Source organism: Oncorhynchus nerka, linkage group LG16 (genome assembly GCF_034236695.1).
Source record: "Oncorhynchus nerka isolate Pitt River linkage group LG16, Oner_Uvic_2.0, whole genome shotgun sequence".
In the NCBI taxonomy this organism is placed as follows: Eukaryota; Metazoa; Chordata; class Actinopteri; order Salmoniformes; family Salmonidae; genus Oncorhynchus; species Oncorhynchus nerka.
Genome location: NC_088411.1, coordinates 35252287 through 35272789, shown reverse-complemented (window position 1 = coordinate 35272789; position 20503 = coordinate 35252287). Strand labels below are relative to the sequence as shown.

At 41.3% G+C, this 20503-nt stretch overlaps 2 protein-coding genes across 2 annotated transcripts; one reads left to right on the top strand and one right to left on the bottom strand.

The window, feature by feature from the left end:
* The first annotated feature begins 1402 nt into the window (after positions 1–1402).
* LOC115144426 (interferon regulatory factor 2-like) lies at positions 1403–12452 on the top strand. Its single transcript, XM_029685467.2, has 8 exons — positions 1403–1949; positions 2550–2649; positions 5991–6170; positions 9585–9677; positions 9798–9947; positions 11554–11594; positions 11718–11811; positions 11935–12452. The coding sequence occupies exons 1-8, from the start codon at positions 1863–1865 to the stop codon at positions 12012–12014; spliced, it is 825 nt and encodes a 274-aa protein (XP_029541327.1). The 5' UTR covers positions 1403–1862; the 3' UTR covers positions 12015–12452.
* Positions 12453–12678: 226 nt separating this feature from the next.
* On the bottom strand, positions 12679–20049 carry LOC115144425 (nucleolar RNA helicase 2-like). The gene is made up of 14 exons (XM_029685466.2): positions 19894–20049; positions 17501–17743; positions 17090–17251; positions 16903–16975; positions 16592–16770; positions 16311–16428; positions 15953–16138; positions 15660–15805; positions 14798–14947; positions 14414–14575; positions 13946–14299; positions 13664–13798; positions 13432–13476; positions 12679–13095 (listed from the first exon to the last, which is right to left on the bottom strand). The coding sequence occupies exons 1-14, from the start codon at positions 19975–19977 to the stop codon at positions 12880–12882; spliced, it is 2253 nt and encodes a 750-aa protein (XP_029541326.2). The 5' UTR covers positions 19978–20049; the 3' UTR covers positions 12679–12879.
* Between the last annotated feature and the right edge of the window lie 454 nt (positions 20050–20503).

The following is a 20503-nucleotide window of genomic DNA, read 5'->3' as shown; positions in this document are numbered from 1 at the left end:
TTTTAAGAATGTGAAATGTCAGATTATTAGTAGAGAGAATGATTTATTTCAGCTTTGCACAAAGACACAGCGGTTGGAACCAAAAATCTCCAATTTGGGCTCCAGACCAAGACCAAAGGACAAATTTTCACCCAATGCAGCAATTCGACCATGAAGGCCCGATTCACACAGTCTCCTCTGAACAGTTGATGTTGAGATGTGTCTGTTACTTTAACTCTGTGAAGCATTTTTGTGAGCTGCAATTTCTGCGGCTGGTAACTCTAATGAACGTATCCTGCAGCAGAGGTAACTCTGGGTCTTCCATTCCTATGGCGGTCCTCATGAGAGTCTGTTTCATCATAGCGCTTAATGGTTTTTGCGACTGCACTTGAAGAAACTTTCAAAGTTCATGAAATGTTCCATATTGACTGACCTTCATGTCTTCAAGTAATGATGGACTGTCATTTCACTTTGCTTATTTGAGCTGTTCTTGCCATAATGTGGACATAGGGCTATCTTCTGTATACCCCCAACTTGTCACAACACAACTGATTGGCTCAAACGTATTAAGATGGAAAGAAATGACACAAATTCACTTTTAAGAAGGCACACCTGTTAATTGAAATGCATTCCAGGTGACTGCTGGTTGAGAGAATGCCAAGCTCGTTTAAAGCTGTCATCAAGTCAAAGGGTCGCTATTTGAAGAATAACAAATATAAAATATATTTGGATTTGTTTAATACTTTTTTGGTTACTACATGATTCCATATGTGTTGCTTCATAGTTTTGATGTCTTCGATATTATTCTACAATGTAGAAAATAGTAATAAAGAAAAACCCTGGAATGAGTAGGTGTTTCCAGATGTTTGACTGGTACTGTTCAAGGAAGAATTTTGGGGGGATGAAAAAAGAAGACCTAGAATTTCATTTCGTCAGACCACCTTTAATTCTACAATGTAGAAAATAGTAAAAATAAAGAAAAACCCTTGAATGAGTAGGTGTTCTAAAACTTTTGACCGGTAGTGTACATGTAGGCAGAGTTAAAGTAACTATGGCGGTACTCAAACTATCTTCATTAGCTTAAGGAAATGCTCAAATTAAGCCTTGTTGTCTTGTCTGGTGGTCCACATCTTGGCCACTGACCAGTATTTGACCACTGACCAGTACTTTCAGACAAATATGTCATGCTGCAAGTCGTTACAAACTTGTTTTTTTTTGTGTGTGGGTGTCACATTTCTGTATGTTGTGTAGTTGGAGGAGGGGCCTTAAAGGGGGCTGAGTGAAGGTAGAGTTCTTTTGAAATTCATACGCACTTCTAAGGAAACCTGGTTACCTGCCAATGTGGGCACCTGTGGTTTAAGTAAACCTGTCAGTGCGAGCGCACAGGAGGTTTGAGGATTCCATGCACTGGTAAGTGAAGTAGCTATTATCAAGATTATTCTAAACAGCAGGGTGATAAATGATAATCAAATATGTGATGACAGCTATCACAAAACATAGACACCACTCATTAAGCATGGTCTGTTTAATGTCTGAAAAGCATTCTAGTTGGACTAATTCAGGCATATTCTAAATCGAAACAGTGTGGTGATTTGCGGAATTGAGTCAGTTGTGTAAATAGTTGAGTGGGATCGTTTAAGAGAAGAATATGTCCTGCTGTATTTATTACTATTTGTTATAATCTTTCTGACATTCGCCTGACAATGTAGGGTAATTTCACACCTCATTTTCTAATCACACACACTCACTAATCACAGTTCTGAATTCTGAATCTCCCCCGGACAAGACGTTGATGTAGTTGAACAAGGTACACATCCATTTTGTGCAGTGCACTTTTGTCAGGTGTGAGCTAAGGCAGACTGCAACCCTAGGGTCATTAGAAGATGCAACAAGGTCGTCTAAGACTGCGACCCTGGCTTGAGAAGCAGATACAGTCAGGGAAATACCCAGGTGTCACCTGGCTTGATGAGGTGAGATATTGTTCCGCATGTTTTCAATCATTTTACAATAATATTTTCATAATCCAGATTGTCAATACTTTTGTTCTTATATATTTATAGTATGGATACACTGTAGTCAGTATGCATACTGTATTGTACTCTCTGTATGGATTTAGGTCTAAAGTTTGATAAATAAAAGCTTTTAGACCACAAACCTTAATTATGTTAGATATCGTGTAAGACTGCTCCCACCAGAACATGTTTAAATCCCACAGATCAGTGGAGGCTGCTGAGGGAAGAACGGCTCATAATAATTGCTGGAACGACGCAAATGGAATTGCATTGAACATATTGAACACAATTGCATTGAAATGGTATTTCATACCATTCCACCTATTCCGCTCCAGCCATTACCACGAGCCCTTCCTCCCCAATTAAGGTGCCACCAACAGCCTGTGTCACAGATATCAGATCTCAAGTGAAACATCATTTTGATCATAGCTATTAGAAGTTAAGTCCACTCTAATGGGGGTATCACATCATTCTTTTGAGAATATACTGCCTTTGTCACAGTTCAGATGGGAAAAGGTGAATGGTAAAACATTTTGACTACTCTGCTTTGTACTTTAGACAGCTCAAGTTTTCCAGATTCCTTGGAAGCATGCGGCTCGACATGGTTGGAATATAGACAAGGACGCCACTTTGTTCCGAAACTGGGCAATGCACACAGGTAAGAAGCAAGTCCAGACACCAATGTACAAAGCTCTCTGATTGCACAATGCAAAGCTATCTTCCATCAAGGCATGAAGGTATTATGTACAGTTGAAGTCGAAAGTTTACATACACTTAGGTTGGAGTCATTCAAATTTGTTTTTCAACCACTCCACAAATGTCTTGTTAACAAACTATGGTTTTGGCAAGTCAGTTAGATCTACTTTGCATGACACAATACATTTTTCCAACAATTATTTACAGACAGATTATTTCACCTATAATTCACTGTGTCACAATTCCAGTGGGTCAGAAGTTTACACACACTAAGTTGACTGTGCCTTTAAACAGCTTGGAAAATTCCAGAAAATTATGTCATGGCTTTAGAAGCTTCTGATAGGCTAATTGAAATCATTTGAGTCAATTGGAGGTGTACCTGTGGATGTATTTCAAGGCCTACCTTCAAACTCAGTGCCTCTTTGTTTGACATCATGGGGAAATCAAAATAAATCAGCCAAGACCTCAGAAAAAAAACGTAGGCCTCCACAAGTCTGGTTCATCCTTGGGAGCAAATTCCAAACGCCTGAAGGTACCACGTTCATCTGTACAAACAATAGTACGCAAGTATAAACACCATGGGACCACGCAGCCGTCATACCACTCAGTAAGGAGACGCGCTTTGTCCCCTAGAGATGAACGTACTTTGGATCCGAAAAGTGAAAATCAATCCCAGAACAACAGCAAAGGACCTTGTGAAGATGCTGGAGGAAACAGGTACAAAAGTATCTATATCCACAGTAAAACGAGTCCTATATCGACATAACCTGAAAGGCCGCTCAGCAAGGAAGGAGCCACTGCTCCAAAACCACCATAAAAAAGCCAGACTACGGTTTGAAACTGCACTTGGGGCCAAAGAAATGTGGTTTGGCCACAATGACCATTGTTATGTTTGGAGGAAAAGGGGGATGCTTGCAAGTCGAAGAACACCATCCTAAACGTGAAGCATGAGGGTGGCAGCATCATGTTATGGGGGTGCTTTGCTGCAGGAGGGACAGGTGCACTTCACAAAATAGATGGCATCATGAGGAAAGAAAATTATGTGGATATATTGAAGCAACATCTCAAGACATCAGTCAGGAAGTTAAAGCTTGGTAGCAAATGGGTCTTCCAAATGGACAATGACCCCAAGCAATACTTCCAAAGTTGTGGCAAAATGGCTTAAGGACAACAAAGTCAAGGTATTGGAATGACCATCACAAAGCCCTGACCTCAATCCTATAGAAAATTTGTGGGCAGTACTGAAAAAGTGTGTGCGAGCAAGGAGGCCTACAAACCTGACTCCGTTACACCAGCTCTGTCAGGAGGAATGGGCCAAAATTCACCCAACTTATTGTGGGAAGCTTGGGGAAGGCTACCCGACACGTTTGACCCAAGTTAAACAATTTAAAGGCAATGCTACCAAATAATAATTGAGTGTATGTAAACGTCTGACTCCCTGGGAATGTGATGAAAGAAATAAAAGCTGAAAGAAATAATTCTCTACTATTATTCTGACATTTCACATTCTTAAAATAAAGTGGTGATCCTAACTGACCTAAAACTTTAGAAATGGTGAAAAACTGAGTTTTTAAATGTATTTGGCTAAGGTGTATGTAAACTTCTGACTTCAACTGTATTCCCAAGTCCCACATGTTCCATCTGTAAAGCGAGTTAGAACAACAGCAATACATTTAGCAGTTTGCGTTGTTGCAATATGATAATTCTTTGCCCACGCTTCAGATGGCTATATCAGTCCACTAATACAGGACTAGTAAAGGCACAGTGCACTACTTTTGGTAAACAATATTGTTTTCAAAAGATATCTTTCTATTTTTTATTATGAATTTTCAGGGGGTTCTGCAGCACCCTCAGCACCCCTGCGGCTATGCGTGACCTTTGTGGAATTAACGTTTTTCTTATCTTCCATGTTCAATGGCCATAGCACCTGGAGCATTTCCAAACAGCAGTGTTTTGATGCATTGTCATTCAAGCAGAGATTCTTATGAAGCCCTGATAAGCTATTTGCCTGGAAACACCGTTGTCACACAAGCCAAACCACATTTTTGTGACGCTACTCTGAAAATATAGTTTACCAAGCTAACAATAACTTCACGCTGGAAGAAGTTAAGCTACACTAAAGTTAGCCTTAAGAAAAAGAGTTTACTGAAGTTACTTAGAAAAAGTAGTTCACTACATCCAAAATCCTTTGTGAAAAATGATCATATGTAAACTGAAATGTCATAGATTACAAATTGCAAGAGCAAATTTAGCCAATTCAACACAAAATACTATGTTTTAAGTGAGAATTAGGCAGTCCTGATGCTGAAAAAGAAAGGAAATTCTTGCTTCCTTCACCCATATTTTCTTTACGCAGAAAAAAGTAGTGTGTAGTTCCAGTAGTTAGCTACACCGCTACATGGTAAAACAGTAGTGTGTAGTTCCAGTAGTTAGCTACACCGCTACATGGTAAAACAGTAGTGTGTAGTTAGCTACACCGCTACATGGTAAAACAGTAGTGTGTAGTTCCAGTAGTTAGCTACACCGCTACATGGTAAAACAGTAGTGTGTAGTTCCAGTAGTTAGCTACACCGCTACATGGTAAAACAGTAGTGTGTAGTTCCAGTAGTTAGCTACACCGCTACATGGTAAAACAGTAGTGTGTAGTTCCAGTAGTTAGCTACACCGCTACATGGTAAAACAGTAGTGTGTAGTTCCAGTAGTTAGCTACACTGCTACATGGTAAAACAGTAGTGTGTAGTTCCAGTAGTTAGCTACACCGCTACATGGTAAAACAGTAGTTTGTAGTTCCAGTAGTTAGCTACACCGCTACATGGCGAGAATATAACTAAATACTGAAAATACTACATAGGTTAGAATTCAGTTCAACTACCACCCAGCTACTGCAAAATGTAGTTAAATTACTAGTTGAACTACGTGTAGTTCACTACTAGCCAACACTGTTCACATCTATGGATGGTCAAATGCAAATCAATTGTTGTGGATATGGATAGTTTTATCAATTGTTACTATATTTTCCTGTACAGACAAGGGCAACAAATTGACCAATTTGAGCGTGCGTTTTCAAAGTCAGTACTTGGAACCTTTGGGATAAATCAAATCAAATGTAATTTGTCACATGCACCGAATACAACAAGTAACACACCTTACCGCATACTTACAACCCCTTAACCAACAATGCAGTTCAAAAATATTTACTAAATAAACTCAAGTAAAACACTACTTCCTCATCCTTGCTTGTATGTAAAATGACACAGTTCACAGGTTTGCTTTGATGAACTAATTGTATCCCTTTGTTTGAAGGCAGATACAAACCTGGGATAGACAAGCCTGATCCTAAGACCTGGAAAGCCAACTTCCGATGTGCCCTGAACACTCTACCCGATGTGAAAGAGCTACAGGGCAAGAGCATCAAGAAGGGCAGTAATGCCTCCAGGGTTTACATGATGCTGCCTGTTGTTAAACGTATCGAACGAAGAAAAGGTGAGTAGCTTTAGAATGCATGCTTTAAGTTGTTTGCAATGTTGGGGAAGTTAAACTACTACTAAGAAGTTAAACTACACTAAAGCTAGCCTTAAGAAAGTTTACTGGAGTTACTTTGAAAAAGTAGTTCATTTCATCCAAACTACTTCATGAAAAACTACATATGTAAATCGGATGTCACAGACTACAAATTGCAAGAACATATCAGTTTGGGGTCATAGGTTAACAGCATATTTAATTCTGCTTATTTAACCCAAAAACAATGTTTCAAGTGAGAATTAGGCAGGTCTGATGAAATTCTTCATCTGATGAAGTTGTTTGCAGTTCCGGTAGTTAGCTGCACGGCTACATGGCAAAATGTATTTATTTATATAGCCCTTCTTACATCAGCTGATATATCAAAGTGCTGTACAGAAACCCAGCCTAACAAGGGGACAACAAGGAGTCATCATGCCAGGTAGTCCTGAGGCATGGTCCTAGGGCTCGGGTCCTTCGAGAGAGAGAATTAGAGAGAGCGTACTTAAATTCACACAAGACACCGGATAAGACAGGAGAAATACTCCTGATGTAACAGACTGACCCTAGCCCCATGATACAAACTACTGCAGTACTGGAGGCTGAGACAGGAGGGGTCAGGAGACACTGTGGCCCCATCCAATGATACCCCCGGACAGGGCCAAACAAATTCAAAGGACAGATGCAGAGCCTCGGTCTGACGCCATTCATTAAAAGTTAATTTACCACCTTCACAAGTGCAGTCTCAGTGCTATGATGGGGTCTAAAACCAGACTGTAGCATTTCGTATACATTGTTTGTCTTCAAGAAGGCAGTGAGTTGCTGCGCAACAGCTTTTTCTCAAATTTTTGAGAGGAATGGAAGAATCGATATAGGCCGATTGGTTTTTTATTTTCTGGGTCAAGGTTTGGCTTTTTCAAGAGGCTTTATATTACTGCCACTTTTAGTGAGTTTGGTACACATTTGGTGGATAGAGAGCCGTTTATTATGTTCACCATAGGAGGGCCAAGCACAGGAAGCAGCTCTTTCACTGGTTTAGTTGGAATAGGATCCAGTATGCAGCTTGAAGGTTTAGAGGCCATGATTATTTTCATCATTGTGTCAAGAGATATAGTACTAAAACACTTGAGTGTCTCCCTTGATCCTAAGTCCTGGCAGAGTTGTGCAGACTCAGGGCTTTGGAGGAATACGCAAATTTAAAGAGGAGTCTGTAATTTGCTTTCTAATGATCAGGATCTTTTCCTCGAAGTTCATGAATTTATTACTGCTGAAGTGAAAGCCATCCTCACTTGGGGAATGCTGCTTTTTAGTTAGCTTTGCAACAGTATCAACATGTTTTAGGATTGTTCTTATTTTCCTCAATTAAGTTGGAAAAATAGGATGATCGAGCAGCAGTGAGGGCTCTTCGATACTGCACGGTAGTCTTTCCAAGCTAGTTGGAAGACTTCCAGTTTGGTGTGGCACCATTTCCTTTCCAATTTTCTGGAAGCTTGCTTCAGAGCTCGGGTATTTTCTGTATACCAGGGAGCTAGTTTCTTATGATTTTTTTCTTTTCGTTTTTAGGGGTGCAACTGCATTCAGGGTATTGCGCAAAGTTAAATTGAGTTCCTCAGTTAGGTGGTTAACTGATTTTTGTCCTCTGACGTCCTTGGGTAGGCAGAGGGAGTCTGGAAGGGCATCAAGGAATCTTTGGGTTGTCTGAGAATTTATAGCACGACTTTTGATGGTCCTTGGTTGGTGTCTGAGCAGATTATTTGTTGCGATTGCAAACGTAATGAAATGGTGGTCCGATAGTCCAGGATTATGAGGAAAAACATTAAGGTCCACAACATTTATTCCATGGGACAAAACTAGGTCCAGAGTATGACTGTGACAGTGAGTAGGTCCGGAAACATGTTGGACAAAACCCACTGAGTCGATGATGGAAAGCCTTTTGGAGTGGGTCTGTGGACTTTTCCATGTGAATATTAAAGTCACCAAAAATTAGAATATTATCTGCTATGACTGCAAGGTCCGATAGGAATTCAGGGAACTCAGTGAGGAACGCTGTGTATGGCCCAGGAGGCCTGTAAACAGCAGCTATAAAAAGTGATTGAGTAGGCTGCATAGATTTCATGACTAGAAGCTCAAAAGACGAAAATGTATTTTTTTTTTGTAAATTGAAATTTGTTGTTAGCAACACCTCCACCTTTGCGGGATGTGCGGGGGTTATGGTCACTAGTGTAACCAGAAGGTGAGGCCTAATTTAACACACTAAATTCATCAGGCTTAAGCCATGTTTCAGTCAGGCCAATCACATCAAGATTATGATCAGTGATTAGTTCATTGACTATAACTGCCTTTGAAGTGAGGGATCTAACATTAAGTAGCTCTATTTTGAGATGTGAGGTATAACGATCTCTTTCAATAATGGCAGGAATGGAGGAGGTTTTTATTCTGGTGAGATTGCTAAGGCAAACACCGCCATGTTTAGTTTTGCCCAACCTAGGTCGAGGCACAGACACGGTCTCAATGGGGATAGCTGAGCTGACTACACTGACTGTGCTAGTGGCAGACTCCACTAAGCTGGCAGGCTGGCTAACAGCTTGCTGCCTGGCCTGCACCCTATTTCATTGTGGAGCTAGGGGAGTTAGAGCGCTGTCTATGTTGGTAGATAAGATGAGAGCACCCCTCCAGCTAGGATGGAGTCCGTCACTCCTCAACAGGCCAGGCTTGGTCCTGTTTGTGGGTGAGTCCCAGAATGAGGGCCAATTATCTACAAATGCTATCTTTTGGGAGGGGCAGAAAACAGTTTTCAACCAGCGATTGAGTTGTGAGACTGCTGAAGAGCTCATCACTCCCCCTAACTGGGAAGGGGTCAGAGACAATTACTCGATGCCGACACCTCTTTTCTAGCTGATTTACACGCTGAAGCTATGTTGCGCTTGGTGACCTCTGACTGTTTCATCCAAACATAGTTGGTGCCAACGATCACCAAAGCAAGTAATTTACTACTGAAAACACTACCTAGATTAGACTTTAGTTCAACTTCCACCAAGCTACTGCAAAATGTAGTTCAACTACTAGTTAAACTACATCACAGGAGGTTGGTGGCAACTTAATTTGTTTGGATGGGCTCGTGGTAATGGCTGGAGCTGAATATGTGGAATGGTATAACATATACCAAACACATGATTTCCATGCATTAAATGCCATTTGCGCCATTCCAGATATTATTATGAGTCATTCTCCCCACAGCTGCCTCCACCGAACTACACGTAGTTTACTGCTCCACAACACGGGTTGTTTATCATATTAAGTTGATTTAAATGATCAAGAGTATACATCTCAGTGATGGAATATAGTTCACTGATAATAAGTCATGTGTTGTTTCCTGTCCCTTTCTTTGTTCCTGTCTAGGACCTCAGAAGTCAGACGTTGATATAAAACATAGTCCGATCTCCCTCTCAGAAAATGAGGCACGTTCTTGTGCTCCACTGGATGGGTTTGCAGGTAGGGACAACTCACTATAGAGTATTGGCAGAAAGTCACTGTCCTGCATTCTCTTGATTAGTGCATTGGGGTTCTCTTGATATCTAGTGTTTAAACATCAGCCCGTCCCCGTTTCCATAGAGGTTTTCCTGAAGTATAGAGGTGGACAGACCAGTCACAACCCTGCTATGTTTCATGTCGAGGACAACTACCCTCCCAACAACAACAACGAGGAAAGATCACCAGAACAGCCCTACTCTCACCAGTCTTCCTTCACACCTGAAGCACATAGTAAGAGCTGCATATGCAGGTTGGCATTTGACATGATTCATGTACTGCACGGTGGGAAATAGCTGGCACAGCCAGTTATAAGATCTGATTTCAAACCTAACCACACCCTTTACCCTAACCACACTGCTAACCCTAATCTTAAATTAAGACCTAAAAGCTATTTTTTGTCTTTATGAATTTTTACAATAGTCAATTTTGACTTTGCAGTTGGCCCATCTAGCAGAAATCGCACAGTTCTGCCTACAGGGCAAGACTTATGACAATAAACACCAACTTGCAATGTACAGTGCCTTCAGAAAATATTCACAATCCCTTGACTTTTTCCACATTTTGTTTTTACAGCCTGAATTTGAAATGGATTATATTGAGATGTTATGTCACTGGCCTGCACACAACACCCCCATAATGTTTTACAAATTTTTACAAATTAATAAAAAACGAAAAGCTGTCTTGAGTCAATATATTCAACCCCTGTTATGGCAGGCATAAATGTGTAAAAATGTACATGGACTGTGTGCAATAAGTATTTAACATGTTTTTTAAAATGACTCTCATCTCTGTACCCCACACATACAATGATCTGTAAGGACGCCAAATCAAGCAGTGCATTTCAAAGACCAGGGAGGTATTCCAATGCATCGCAAAGAAGGGCACCTATTGGTAGATGGGTAAAAAAGAAAAGCCGAGATTGAACATCCCTTTGGAGCATGGTGCATATTGCACTTTGGATGGTTTATCAACACACCCAGTCACCAGAAATATACAGGTGTCCTTCCTAACCCAGTTGTTAGAGGAAGGAAACCGCTCAAGGATTTCAACATAAGGGCAATGGTGACTTTAAAACAGTTAGAGAAATTAACTATGTCCTGAATACAAAGTGTGGTTTGGGGGGATATCCAACAACATCACTGAGTACCACTCTTCATATTTTCAAGCGTGGTGGCTGCATCATGTTATGGGTATGCTTGTCATCGGGAAGGACTAGGGAGTTTTTTTTAGGATAAAAAGAAACAGAATAGAGCAAAGTAGAGGAAAAATCCTAGAGGAAACCCTGGTTCGTCTGTTTCCAACAGACACTGTGAGACAAATTAAACTTTCAGCAGGTCAACCTAGAACACAAGGCCAAATATACACTGAAGTTGCTTACCAAAACATTGAATGTTCCAGAGTGGCCTAGTTACAGTTCTGACTTAAAATCATCTTGAAAATGGCTGTCTAACAATGATCAACAATAAACACGACAGAGCTTGAATAATTCAAAAAATGTGCAAATATTGTACAATCCAGGTATGCAAAGCTTTTACACTTACCCAGAAAGAATCACAGCTGTAATCACTGCCAAAGGGGATTCTAACATGTATTAACTCATGGGTGTGAATACTTATGTTAAATTAGATATTTTTGTATTCCATTTTCAATAAATGTATAAAAACGTTAACTTTGTCATTATGGGGTATTATGTGTATTCAGGCTTCAACATAAAATGTGGAATAAGTCAAGGGGTATGAATAAGGTACTTTATAAAGCTAAAGTGTCAATATTCATACAAAAGTAGAGTATTTTTTTCTATGAATGATAACATTTTGCCTGGTCTTTAACTATACAGAAAACTCTGATGCTAATGAGCAAGCAGACGCTGTATTCAAGGTAAACTAGCAGGTTCTATGATTTCAGAGGGGATTTGTGTAAGCTTGTTTCTATGTATAATATGAACATACATTAACGTTCCATGCAACTACAATTTCAAACCAGTGAGATGTGCTCCTGCAGATAGTTGATCACCTAAAACACTTGGAGCACTGGAGCCAGTCTAATGACAACAGAAGCTGGAGGGCAGCAGACGCCAGCTGGGTGGACAGTTACTGTAAGTAAGACACTTGGCAATCGACTATTTTCTCTTCATTCCCCAAGCGGACAAATTTCAAGTCATTTCCTCACAGATATGGTTCACATTTTGGGTGATAAAGCCTTTTTATCCACTCTACAGGTGAGGATATGGATTACTTGGGGTATCCCATGGAGACTGACTGCTACACTTACAGTGCACAGCAAATACAATTTCTATAAGACGAGTGGGAGCAACATGCATCGAACGGAATGCCAAGCTAAAATCCCTGAAAAAGGAGGATATACCACATTCCAAGCCATGCTGGCACAAGCTCTCTAAAATTCTGTATTCTGATGGACTGCCAGACGGCGACCAAGGGTCTGAGCACACATACAGTACATTAAAAACTATTAAGTGCTACACCATCACATTACAGTGACAGTCTACTTGTTCAGATTAGAATGACTGAGTTCTTTTAAATGTTTGCTTTTTATTGAACTTAAAATTGACACAATTGAGTTTTAGCATAGCATCTCAGGAAATACCCTTCAAGATTGAGATGGTTTAGGATGAGTTGGACCAGAGTGAAGGAAAAACATCAACAGTGCTCAGCATGTGTGAACTCCCAAGAATGTTGAAAAAGCATTCCTCGTGAAGCTGGTGGCTACTTTAAAGAATCTCAAAGATGAAATATATTCTGATTTGTTTTAACACTTTTGGTTACTACATGATTCCATGTGTGTTATGTCATAGTTTTGATGTCTTCAATATTATTCTACAATGTAGAAAATAGTAAAAATAAAGAGAACCCCTGGAATGAGTAGGTGTTTCCAAACGTTTGACTGGTACTGTCCAAGGAAGAATTTGGGGGAATAAAAATAGTATGTGAAAAAAGACCTAGAATTTGATTTCCTCAGACAACCTTTAATGAATGGGCTTATTTCAAGTACAGATAGTTGAATGCATAATTGCAAATCAATCAGGTCATACATATATTGCGGAATTTCCTTTCGCGCTGGTAACAGTCAGTCCACCAAACACCAGTAAAAACCAGGAAACAGACAGACAGCTATGTCAACAGTCCAGCGACTGGGAAGTCAGTGGTTAATAATCAAACGCACTGCTGAAGCTGCGTTTATGACTGCCTCCACCTCTCCAGTTGCCGCCGCCGCCTCCGCCGTTTCTGAAGCCACGGCCACCTCCCTGTCCTCCGAAGGAACGTCCATATCCACGGTCACCACCCATGCGCGGTTTCTCCTCCAGCTCAGGAAGCTCTGTGGCGATTGACAGCTGCCAACGTCTACCATCCTGCCAGGCATCCTGAGGAGAAGACAATTGGAGTGATCACCGCAAGAACAATCGGGACTCTGTTAATAACCACATGATCTACAGTGGCCTTAATTAAGGAAGCCTTTGTTTTTAACAAGAAAAAGCGATGATGAATTGCGTGTGTTGTGAAATTTGAGGCAGTAGCATCACTCTGGCAGAGCTTGACAGTAGGCTGGGGAAATACTCTAAAATGCCCACAATGAAAATGCAGTTTGAGAAATAGTCTTGGATAATTGCTCTTCTCAGCTTTGAATAACATTAAACCAAGCATTTTACATGTGTCCAATTCGTCAAAGTTGAGTGGAAAAGTATCTGCTCTCGACTTACCTGGTACTCCTTTACCTTGTCAGCCGGGACATCAAAACAGACTCCCTGCAGAGCAAAAAAATACAGCTCACTGATCACATTTTTGCTTAACATCAGGCAAGTAAATTACAGAGCCTCAATAGTATTGCTATTATAGTACAAAGAGTGAAGGAGGGTGGTTTTATTTCAAAGGTGAAAACAAAGATATCACCCTTCCCCTTCTGACTGGAGGCACAATGAATGACAAATGTACCATTTTGCCCTTGAGGAAGGTCATCCCCCGGATCATGTTGTCAATCTCCTCTCCCAGTTGCTCCTTCAGACCACGCCAGGCGCAGCCAATGTTTTGCAGCTCCTGGGAGCAGTTCATTGTCATTGTGGTGTAGCCCTGGATGGATTGAATAACAAACATTAAATACAAGTTTGAACCTTTTGTGGCGCATTTTAAACCATTATGGGCATTTACACATGTTGACATGTCCTTCATTATTCAATTGCTGCATGTAGACTGAGCTAGCAGGGTCTAAACACTCACCGTGTCAGAGTTGAGGAGGGACCTCTGCTCCAAGGCAGTGGCTCCTGATATGTGTGCCAGGGCGGCAGACAGGGCCTCCACGGCCCCACGCTCCTCAATCAGCTTGGTAGCAGACACGCGGAAATACTCAATGGCTTGAGGAGGCACAGAGTCTAAAAACCTCACTGCGTCTTTACTGGAGGATTTGATGATGTCATTGGCCGTGGGCACTCCAACTCGCTTAAATGTAATGCCCGCTTTCTGCTCTACATATCGGAGCTGGTCTTCCTCTTTGCGTTGGTAGAAACAGATGCAGACGCCAGTCCTGCCAGCCCGACCAGTTCGACCTGACCGGTGAATGTAGGACTCCACATCCTGGTAAAGGGACAACGAAGTGTTCACGTTAATGCCTTGTTGTTGTTGCTAGATCAATAACAGTGACACATTGAAAAGAACATCTAACATGGTGTTATCACAGTATTCATCTACCTTTGGGGGTGAGCACTGCACGACCAGGTCTACCTCTGGGATGTCCAACCCGCGGGCAGCAACGTTGGTGGCCACTAGGACCTCGAAGGTGCCACTTCTGAAGCCTTTCAGTGTGATCTCCCTCTGCTTCTGAGGAATGTCCCCATGAAGTGACTGGGAACTCTGCAACATTGAACACAAATCAGACCCGAGAATGAATAAGCCAATGAACCCATTAGAAATACAGTCAACTACCTCACTTGACTTTCAATGTCATTTACTGTCTTGTCATGTCAAACCTTCCAGGTTGATCCTTGTATCAATGTCCTACCTCACTAATTCAGTATGCACTGTGTAGCAAAATTAAAACTAACAATCAACAAAGCTACGGCAGGTTTCTGGTACCTGTTTTATGGAGGCATTCATTGACAGCTCGTTGGCATCCTTCTTGGTCTCACAGAAGACGATGGTGCGGCCGTGGCTCCCGCTGTAAACCTGCACCACATCCCCAATGACTGCAGCCCTCTGGGACCAGTGACACGCTATGGCAAGGTGCTGGGTGGGGAGGAAGAGACGGAGAGGACTTTTAACAAAAAGCATTGATCGGTGTGAAAACAACTATGTTTAGTAGGCCTGAGTGAACCACACATTACAAAATGAGAAACATTTAGAAATGACAGCTAAGAATCAGTATTGCGTGGTCTTTTACCAGTTTGATATGAACAGAAAATGTATGCACACATGAGTAAGTCGCTTTCGATAAAAGCATCTGATAAATGGCGTGTATAATTATTATAAATGGGACGGGCTAAATATGGGTAAAGCTGCTAAATAGCTATGCTATATGTTAACTGGTTTGTGTGTCAGCAGCTGAAGTGCCTAAAATAAAGTTGTTGTTTTTGATCACTAGAGTGCTTCCAGGTAAGACACACACTTGATCTTTATCGCTGGATTACAGCAAAGTAGAAACTACAATAGTATGAGTCTGGGGATACAAAAAAATGAGTTAAAGGCTAAAGTAGCTAGAGTCAGAAGAAACTGGTTCAGCAAGTATGATGTTTAAGAAACTTGTTGTGCATTTCTTAAGAACGATGAAACTATTATTATACATTTTTTTAGTTTCTAAAATGTACAATTTAAAATATGAAAAATGTAATCTGAATTAATTTTTATTTTTTATTTTTTTAACTAAAGTGACGGAGAGGACTTGTCAATCAAAATGAACCATCACTTGCTGAAAGGATGACAAAATAGTTTTCCTTCTTACCTCTACTGTGGTGGCAGTTTTCTGGGTCTTTTTGCCAATGAGGTCCACATGCTCATAGGTTGGCCTCATGTACCTCTTTGCCACATCATACACCCACGATGGGCATGTGGCAGAGAAGAGCAGGGTCTGGGGGTTGGTCTCAGAGTCTGCCCACAAAGAAACCTTGGATCAGTTCTGTGCATTTATTCCGTACTAAATGTTATGACACACTATTTTGGCCTCCCATCCAACCCAAGGCAAATCTACAGTATATGGCCTAAATAAATCAATCCCATATGAAAATGTCTCATTACCTTTTTGGTAAGACGCAGACAGTATCTCCTCCACCTGATCTGCAAAGCCCATATCAAGCATTTGGTCCACTTCATCCAATACAACGTGCTTCAATTGAGACAGGTCCAGTTTGTTATTCTGTAGATGGTCCTTGATACGACCTGGAGTTCCCACTAGGATATCGATGCCACTGCGGATCGCATCAACTGAGAGAAAACAGATCAAAATTATTTTCCACAAATATGATCAAGTTAACCGTATATGGAGTTTACAGCATCACTTTTCACAAATAAATAACAGCCACTTTGCAATGAAGCCAAATTGTGCACAACTAGAGGATGTTCAATTGAAAAAGTAAGAAATGGGAATGAAACTCACGTTGGGGGTTGTAGGAGCTCCCACCATAGAAACAAGTAACAGACAGTTTCTTTGTCATGTCCTTGAAATCCTTGGATACTTGAATAGCCAATTCTCTGGTTGGAGCAAGGCACAAAATCTATAGAAGTGGACACGGTTAATGACGGGAAGAAAATAAATTAGGTATTTCGGTCAAAAGATTATACATCCTCTCGAAGACTATATTATGTAGCTAATCGACAATATGTTAGCACTAACAGCACATGCTGAATATCTGATGGCAGTATCTGCAGCAGACCTACCTTTGGGGCTCTGCCCCTCTTCTTGTCATCTGGGTCATTTTGGAGTTTCTCAATCAGCGGAATGGCAAAAGCTAAAGTTTTCCCAGTGCCTGTTCTTGCCTGGCCAATCACATCCTTTCCCTCGTACACAGAATTGAAGGTTTGTGTTTGGATGTCAAAGAGGTAAGATATGCCTCTTGCTAGAGGGAAAAGAGATGATTAAAATGTAGGCGGCCCAAATATCAAATAACAGACTGCACGTTTAAAAATGTGTAACTCAACTGAAAAAGCATTTTAGTTGAATGAAAATAGACAAATAAGAAAAAGAATACCTTGAAGTAGTTTAATGGTGTTGGGGGAGATTCTGAAGTTAGAGAAGGCTCCCTCTTTCTGTTCTGGCGTCTCCTAAATGCATGAAAACAGAGAAATCAACAGACTGACAATGTTCTTAAAGTCCTTTAAATTACTTTTCCAAAAACCACTTCACTGATGAATCAGAAAATCACTGGAAAGACTCACGGTTTCTTTTCCACTGTCGGAGTCCTCGCTTGATTGTGCTGGAGTTGTCGCCGCGGTATGCCCATTACTTTGTGCAATCAGCGTGGGAGTCTCAGGCAACACTCCGTTGACGATGACCTTTTCATCGGTCTTTTTTTCCTTTTTCTTCTTCTTCTTCTTCTTCTGTTGGTAATGGCAGAATGGGACATGGTAAAAAGCTGTGTTGATTACCGATTAACATATATTCTGTTGACCTAGCTAGTTTCAAAAGGTCTGATTATGAAATTATTCTATTAATTCCCATCTGAAGACTAGCTCAAATAAACAATGTGTATTTGAAAAACAGATGTCAAAACAAATCAATACCCATCCGTTGTAATGCAGTACTGAGTGTAGCCATGTTTAATCAAAACAACATATAATATAGGTAACCTCGGTTGCTTTGTCATTGTCTGCAGACTCCTCATTGGAAAGAGATGTGTTGTCCTTCAAAGGTGATTCTTCTGTGTTGCTGTTAACATCAACTTCTGCGCCCCCGTTAGTTTTGTCCTCTTTTTCCTTATTCTTCTTCTTCTTCTTCTTGGGAGCAGGAGGTTCACAGTCAGGTTCCTCTTCAACAACCGTTTTCTGTTTCTTGATTTTCTTTCCCTCCTTGGTCTTCTTCTCCTTTATTTTCTACCAACCAAACATAGTGCACCAGACATTAACACAGGGCACCAGACATTAAGTTGAAGGGGACAGAATAGTTGCAAGTTATATCAATGTATAGCTATATTTCTTCTATCTAGTGAACTAGAAAGACAGATGGATACATTTGGCTCCCGAGTGGCACAGCGGTCTATGGCACTGCAGCTCAGTGCTAGAGGCGTCACTACAGGCCCTGGTTCGATTCCAGGCTGTATCACAACCGGCCATGATTGGGAGTCCTATAGGGCGGCGCATAATTGGCCCAGCGTTGTCCGGGTTTGGCCGTCATTATAAACGATGACGTTGTTCTTAACTGACTTGCCTAGTTAAATAAAGGCTTTTAAAAATTATATTGTATTGGATAAATTGTTGCGGATCAGCAATGGAAACATGTCGAGCAACGTCATCCATCAAGTGCTGTACGTGGCACAAATTGATTGGCTGTGACTGTACCCGAGTACATGCTGGGCTCGCAGAGTTAGGGTTCCTGCCTGTGCGAACGTAGCCCAGTAGGCTACAGAGGCTGCAGTAAATACAGTGCAGTTCAAGAGGCCGGGTTTGACCAGCTCTGAAAACATCACTAATCCGGTATTTCAGGTGCCGAAGTCTATCATTGCTCACTATGGAAGCAGCTGCTTTATAGGTCGCCGTTGTAAATGAGAATTTGTTCTCAACTAGCCTACCTGGTTAAATAAATAAATAAAATATATATAAAAAAATAAGTGGGATGCATTGTTGAGCGCTACATCCCGAGGGGTTTGTGTTGATTGTACGGCGATTGTGACATTCGGTTATATGGCGTCCCTTGAGAAAGCAAGAACAAGATATATGTCAGGAGAAGTGCAGTATTATCATAAGGAGATGTATAACTGGAATACGGGGGAGGAATGAAGGGAAAAAGAGAGGCAGGGGAGGTCTAAAAGAGAGAGGGAGGGAGTAAGAGGGTGAGCTTGAGTCAGTTAAAAATTGTAGAAAAAAGGGAGATGGTTTGTTAAAGAAGAATGGTAGAAAGTAAAAGCTGAAGGAGCTGAAGACAGGAGGAGAACGAAGTGAATGAGGGGGAAGTATCGGAGGTGGTAGGTGTGGTGGAGTTCTCAGAGCCTGAAGCTTGCACCGAGGGTCAGGATAAAGATTAGTCTAACAGTGGGAGTGAAGTTTTTTGAAAAAGTGGACCTTTGCCTTTTGGCTGATCAATTTGTGCTTTCAGGGTGGGTGAAAACAGAGTTGGGTACTATGGAATTGTGAGGGTAACCAGAAGTGGTCTTGTGATAATTGTTTGTTTCTGCTGGTCTGAGGGAGAAGGCGCTCAGTGTTAAACGAATGGGGGCAAGAAATGTGAATTGTTTCGCTCTCAAGAGGGGGCCACATTGAAAGGAGTGATTACTGGGGTAGCAGTAAATGTTAAAGATAACCAACTGAAGGGGAAGATTCCCAGTGTGTGTGATGCTCGTCGTTTGGTGAGAAGCAGACAGAGCAGCGAGAGTGGTGAAACAGAAGTGTCATTGTCTGTTCTTTTGAGTTTTGATGCAGAGTCTTTGCCTGACAAAGTGATGTTAGGATATATACAGGGTGTGTTAAGTAGAGATGTCACAATTTCCAGTTGTTGGCATGAGGTAGGACTAAATAGATTTAAATAATGGAGTAGGGTGGTGTTATTTTAATTACATTTGTTATTTTGAGAGTGTAGTGTTTGATGGTAGGGTATTTGTATATTTTCCAAGCGTTAGGTGGCGGTAATGCAACATATTGGTTGCCAACCGGCGTTAAACCTCATCGAAGAAGAGTACATGGTGGAAAGTTTATCCTTCTGTTTTGCGGATCAGCTGACCACGTGTCATGGGCACGAGGCTGCGCGCTAGTAGCAATGAACATGCGGTGATGGCTAGCTAATTTCTACAAAGACTGGCAGTTGTTTAAACCTCTACTTGTATTTCCCCGTAAAGCGTACCTCTAGCATAATGGCAATACAATTTGAACAATATGACATCTGTGACGACATTATATAACGTTAGCTACAACGCGGATGTAGAATGTAACTAGCTAGCATGCCGTATAGCGGGGCTAGCCAGAGGGCATAGTACAGTTTCGGCTATTTAGCGAGCGTTAACAACCAGCTATTTGTGTTCCATTTTACTTACTTTTGGTGTCGTACTGCCCGCACTAATGTCCATTTCACCTTCCATCCCGATGTCTTCGGTTTCAAAAATAATCTTTGACGGCATCTTCCCCGGTTGTTTTCCCTTAGAGTGGACACAGGCTAACCCCACCGGCACGCGTACAGAAAGGAACGACACGACTGTGTGGTGTTGCGCTAGAGCTTTTACAAGCATAGAAATTGAGTAGGTAGAACGGCCCTCTCATTGGAAGCCAGTACAGAGCAACTTAGACGCCGTGATGTGGAACTTTAGGTTGGTTCTTTAGCTTACAAATATGTGTGTCCTATTCTTAGTTGTTTTATGCGCGTTTGTACTCCATTCATAACAATGTTCATCTAATCTGTGCTGACATATGATAGTTTTATGAAAATTATGTACACAATATACCTATATTTATTCTACTTGTTCTAATTCTAGGGATATGACGGAAAGCCAGAGGAGTCAATACAGATTGGCATTGCGATGGTTAGTGTTGGGATTTTTTTACGCAATTACTATTGTCAGAGCACAGAGATTTGCCAGTTCACTCACTCACTGTTGGACGATTCGATCTGGCAATCGTGCAACTGCTGGCCCGTCTCTCTAGCCTACC

Excerpts from the sequence above, each read along its gene's own strand:
- LOC115144425 (XM_029685466.2), bottom strand. The coding sequence starts at position 19,977 with ATGCCGTCAAAGATTATTTTTGAAACCGAAGACATCGGGATGGAAGGT. Across the intron at positions 14,948-15,659 it reads AAACTGCCACCACAGTAGAG|CACCTTGCCATAGCGTGTCA; the intron begins GTAAGAAGGAAA and ends CTCCCCACCCAG. Across the intron at positions 13,096-13,431 it reads ACAAGGTAAAGGAGTACCAG|GATGCCTGGCAGGATGGTAG; the intron begins GTAAGTCGAGAG and ends TCTTCTCCTCAG.
- LOC115144426 (XM_029685467.2), top strand. The coding sequence starts at position 1,863 with ATGCAACAAGGTCGTCTAAGACTGCGACCCTGGCTTGAGAAGCAGATA. Across the intron at positions 2,650-5,990 it reads AAACTGGGCAATGCACACAG|GCAGATACAAACCTGGGATA; the intron begins GTAAGAAGCAAG and ends CTTTGTTTGAAG. Across the intron at positions 9,948-11,553 it reads CTTCACACCTGAAGCACATA|AAAACTCTGATGCTAATGAG; the intron begins GTAAGAGCTGCA and ends TTAACTATACAG.